The 4986-nt window shown below is 36.7% G+C and overlaps 1 protein-coding gene across 1 annotated transcript; it reads right to left on the reverse strand.

Moving 5' to 3' along the window:
• LOC129310516 (uncharacterized) lies at window positions 1-4619 on the reverse strand. Its single transcript, XM_054952374.1, has 6 exons — window positions 4026-4619; window positions 3826-3929; window positions 2861-2958; window positions 1161-1369; window positions 786-835; window positions 1-348 (listed from the first exon to the last, which is right to left on the reverse strand). Exons 1-6 carry the CDS (start codon window positions 4396-4398, stop codon window positions 295-297), a joined length of 888 nt encoding a protein of 295 aa, XP_054808349.1. The 5' UTR covers window positions 4399-4619; the 3' UTR covers window positions 1-294.
• Between the last annotated feature and the right edge of the window lie 367 nt (window positions 4620-4986).

Here is a 4986-nt window from a genome sequence, read left to right on the forward strand (position 1 = left end):
TTAATTAACACTATTGGGTCTCTCAGCAAGCTTATATTTTGTTGTTTGAAATGTTACATGAAAACCATACATAATCAAATTAACAAAATAATGTCAACTGTACAATGCAAACTGCCACTATATAGAGTATTACCAAAGCTGAATAAACAACAACGAATCATACCTCCGGTCCTCAAATCTATACCGCCATAAATCCTAAACTAGAGACTGTTAAATTTGTTCATCTTTTTTTCTTTTTTTTTTTTAACCAACCACTGATCAATCCGTGAGCATCGAGCAGCAAACTTCAACATCCTACTTGGTGGTAGCATCAGACGTTTTCTTTGCATGCTTCTCCTCTTCAACATCCTAAAAATTTCAAGAAAAGATACAGCTAATAGTTAATGAAGCAAATTCTATAAATAAACCCTCGAATAACATCCTTAAAACACAAACTGCATCACCATCGTATGTTTTCCTCTTTTAGAACCCTTTTTCTCCCCTAGCTCCCTCCGCGTGTTTGCCAGTGCTTTCAGACATTTGCTCCTATTTTCTCCCCCCATTTTATACAGAACCTATTTTATATCACTTTATGTTGTTTTCTGATAATATAATCATTTTCACATGCATATTGGCATCAACACAGTGATTATCCCGTTTTCTAGTTCCCCCAGCCCAAAGTTATGCCTTCAGAACAAGCTATCGTATTTTAAGAGGAAAATAAAATCATAGGTGAGTTAGATCATTAATCAATCAATTAAAGAAAAAGGGAAACCCAAAGGGATTCCAGATCTAAGAGCGCTTACAGAATTGCCAATCTTGTCAAAATCATCATCAAGGCTGCCCTCGCCATCATCTGAAAGATAGACAAGATAATCAATACGCTGTAGCTAGACAGAATGACACTTTCACACAGTGCTCATGGTAACAGAATTAATTTTGGTTCTTTTTTTCTTCCTCATAAATGACTGGGGATCAAAGTAAGCTGTCAAAATTTATGAACGCCCCCACGTATTCAAAGATAATATGATTCTCGGGCTATAAGTAATCAGCAATCAAAAGAGAAACAGCACATGCTCTGGAACAAAAATTATATCTACATGAAAAGATAAAGAATTAGCGACCCACTAGACAGCAAGTTTCTATAGCCAAATCTGAAACTCAAGAAAGGATATCCGGACCTCCATCACTGTCTTCAAGATCACCGAGAAGAAATGTATCCAAATCTTGCTCAGTTGCGGATGAATTAGATGATTTGCTCTTCACATTTTTCCCAGTTGCCTCAACCTTTTCAGTTTCTCCAGTAACAGCTGTTTTCTCTACCTTATTGTCCACTTGCTGTTCAGCTGCTGCTCGGAGCTTAACCTCCTCCAGATAGCGCTTCTCAAACCTGATTGTTATTACAAGGTTATTGAGTGATGCTAACTGAAAAAAGTAACAAAATTGACCTCGTACATAAACACATGAATGATGGCAGACTTGTGGGAAATATTAGAATATACTATTTTTCTTTTCCAACTCTTAAGTTTCTCAGCATCCTTCTAAAAACTAGAAAAATGAAAAATGTACCACTCATCAGTATATACCACATTTCAAGTTTCCCCAAAAGAGACCACAGGAGAAAGCTTAGCCAAGCTTCCTATATCGGTACATATCAACTTAATATTCCATATGACTTGAATTTAGATATACATGAGAAGGAAGAAGCTTGAGCTTCACTCAATTTTACTCTAAAAATTTGGGAACCAGAGTGCAGGCACAATGACATCGGAGGCAAGCCCCATATCAGCCTTCACCTACTTGATTCTAAAGGTTTATCTCAATTTATCAACACTGACATACCTTTTTAAAGCCATCCCCAAATAGTCAACTTTGACAGACACTAGCAAAACAAAATGAAAGCAAAATCGGGACTGCCAAAGTAAAGTGCATGAGCCACTTATTTGTAATTGGCAACAGATTCACAACTCTTGAAAATGAATCCCCTACTGCTTGTACATTCAACAGATCACCCTGGATCATAGAGGAACTATAAATATTTATTTTTAGGCAGAAATTGTATGGTTGAGTTCATATGAAGAAAAAGTCCTGATAAGAATGCAATTCCTTAGTCTATTGACATAGTTGAAACAACTTAAGTAGTTGAAACAAAGTAAGCTTGAATTTTCAATATATTCTAAAATTTTGAGGGATAGGTTTGAAACCAAAGAAGCTGACAGTGCAGTTAAATTAAGCAAGATAGCTCAAACTCAATTCGCATCCCTATCCCAGAAACAAGCTAGTTCATAAAAAAATGCAAAACTGGACTTGCAGTTACATATGATTTAATCATTGGCATCCAATTAACTCATTGCTCTGATAATATCACTCAGTTTATCTTGCATGAGCTTTTGCGATTATCCATCAAAGGAATGAGGCTTCATCTCTATATTTTCATCTTTACTAAACACTCGTGAAGCCAATAATACTCCTATTCTCCCTACAGATATTTTCAAAACCGCCCAGCCCCCCCACCCCCCCAATTCATGGAACATTCTGACCATTATTATAAAGATGTCATAATTTTAAATGGAAGCCATAATTATCAATTGGCCAATTCAAGTAATATTAAGAGCAGTGAAAATGTCAATACTTTAGAAGCAATTTCCAGTGCTACAGCAATCAATCATTGGAATGGACAAGATGTACCATCACATATATCCCTTTTTTATTCTTCTAGAATAAATTGACTAGCAATAAAAAAAAAACAGCAAGTAGGAAAAAAAAGATGATTCTAATCATAGTGAATTACAGAGCCAAATAGGTAATGACATGGCATGTAAATTATTCTTTAAACAAATCATGCTAGAAAAATGACTAATCAATATGATTTAATACTTACGGAGCCACATGAGTGTTCACTAGTGTGAAATATATCTTCCAGAAGTGTCTTTCTTTCATCACACGGGGGCATAGTTCATATCTCAACCTTGAAATTTCCTGGGGAAAAGAAACGGATATAAAATCTTGCAAATATTAGGCCTGAAATATTTCAAATAAATACATACATCTAGCAATTCCCAAGTTACTCAGGTCTAAAAGCTTTAAACTTACTTTTTGCAGGACGAAATATTAGCATTGGACTAACAGGGAACATAAAACTAAAAAATGGACTCATGGTGGCATAAGTTGATAGTAACAAATTCAGTCAATCAATTTTCCCCCTTTTTCTGTGCAACACTACTGCAGGTACTACACTATTGCAAATCAGACAGTCGTCTCCCCTTAGATGGATTGCCAATGTAAGCCAGCAGATATGACAATATCACCAACTGTGAAACAGTTACCATAAGGAAGAAGGACATGACTATTAGGAAAAAGAGACGTGATAAAACGTTGAATCTCTTAATCCGGCATCAATATTTATTTTCAATGAAAAGAAAGCTTGGCTAGCACGACCAGCACATATATTTGTTGATAGTTCTAAAGGCAACATCAGAGATGAAAACGCAAAATAATCAATACAAGTTCAAAGATGCGGGATTCCTTTCTCTCACTGCAATTATTTGTCAATACAAGCATAAAACAAACGAAGTTAGGAGTAAGTAGACATGAATCGAATCGTATTTCAATCCATACTCCATCAACCAAGGACTTGCATAGCTGCACAGAGGTTTAAAATGTTGCGCTGCTCTTGAAATTTGAGCCTTTAAGGAGAATTTATAAGCAAATGAAATATGATAAATCCGTCTCAATGAAATGGATTTAACTAAATGTAGGTATGGATAACACAGAGAGATCTGAAGTCAACAATGGGGATACAGAGAGATCCAATAAATGACGCACCCAGGGAAAAAAGAGAATTACCTTAACAGTGGTTAGAACAAGAGTGGCATGCTTCTCCTGAAATTCATTAAGATCTTTTCGAACGTTGGAGGCCGTCGTAGGCGCGTCCGAAGCCTCCGCTTCATCTGCATTACCCAGGAAAACCAACACCCACTAAATAAAGTAATAAACACAGAACAATGGATAATAAAAAAAGCCGCAAAATGGGAATTCTCAAATACCAGATTTGAGAGGGAAGTTCTGGAAAGTGCTGGAGGTAAGTCCCTTGACGAAGGATCTGAGTTCGTCGGTGACACCCAAGGTTTGGAGCTCGGACTGGGAATAGGAAGGAGAAGAATCGTTGAAATTAGGAATGGAAAGGGGCACAGAGAGCTGAGGAGGGATGATGTCAGAGAAGGATTTGATTTGATCTGCTTGTTTGAGAGCAGCAGTTTTGATCTGATCGGCTTTTTTGGAAGCTTCGGCGGCTAATTCTTTGGACTTCTTGGCGGTCTCGGAGACCAAATCGGCGAACTTGGAAGAGTCGGCGAGGGTCTGGGATTTCTTGGCAGCTTCTTCAGCGAAGCTCTTGGCTCTCTTCCAAAAGTCCTCCATTTTCGACTCTGCTCCTCAGTCGGGATTCGGATTTGGTTGCTCAATGCTGAATGGGATGGATTGTCAGCCAAGCGAACGTCGTGAGAGGAAAAGCTACGTAGAACAGCGTTTAGGAGGCGTCAGGCATTTTTCTCTGCTCTACACGACAGCGTTTATTCAAGTTTCGTCCCTGGACGATGAAAGGGAGAAACTCACCTGAGGCCCCATAATAAGAAAATCGCACTTCAGATCCAATGTTTTCTGGATTGGCTAGGGAGGCTTAAAAGGTCCCGAATGCAAATATATTTTTCATAAAAAAACACATTTACCTTTAACTACAAAGGCTATATATGATAAATGAATATTGCATTTTTTACGTATGAACCTTATTATATTTTTTATAAATATTGTGTTGTATATAAACTTTAAAACTTTTATATTTTTATTCAATTTAACCACACAAACTACATATAACAAACATAAATTATATTTTATATACATATATCTAAGAAACTTGTACATTTGGTTAAATGCATCTTTTCATAAAAAAAACATATTTGCATTATGGACTTTGGACCTGCAAAAATGATTTAAAATATGTTGGGTTTT

This window comes from Prosopis cineraria, unplaced genomic scaffold (genome assembly GCF_029017545.1).
Source record: "Prosopis cineraria cultivar Desert tree isolate PC_DT_omini unplaced genomic scaffold, ASM2901754v1 PC5, whole genome shotgun sequence".
Lineage (NCBI taxonomy): Eukaryota > Viridiplantae > Streptophyta > Magnoliopsida > Fabales > Fabaceae > Prosopis > Prosopis cineraria.

Coding starts and splice junctions, on each gene's coding strand:
- LOC129310516 (XM_054952374.1), bottom strand. CDS start 4,398: ATGGAGGACTTTTGGAAGAGAGCCAAGAGCTTCGCTGAAGAAGCTGCC. Junction 3,930..4,025: donor GAACTTCCCTCTCAAATCTG/GTATTTGAGAAT, acceptor TGGGTAATGCAG/ATGAAGCGGAGGCTTCGGAC. Junction 2,959..3,825: donor TTGTTCTAACCACTGTTAAG/GTAATTCTCTTT, acceptor TCTTTTCCCCAG/GAAATTTCAAGGTTGAGATA.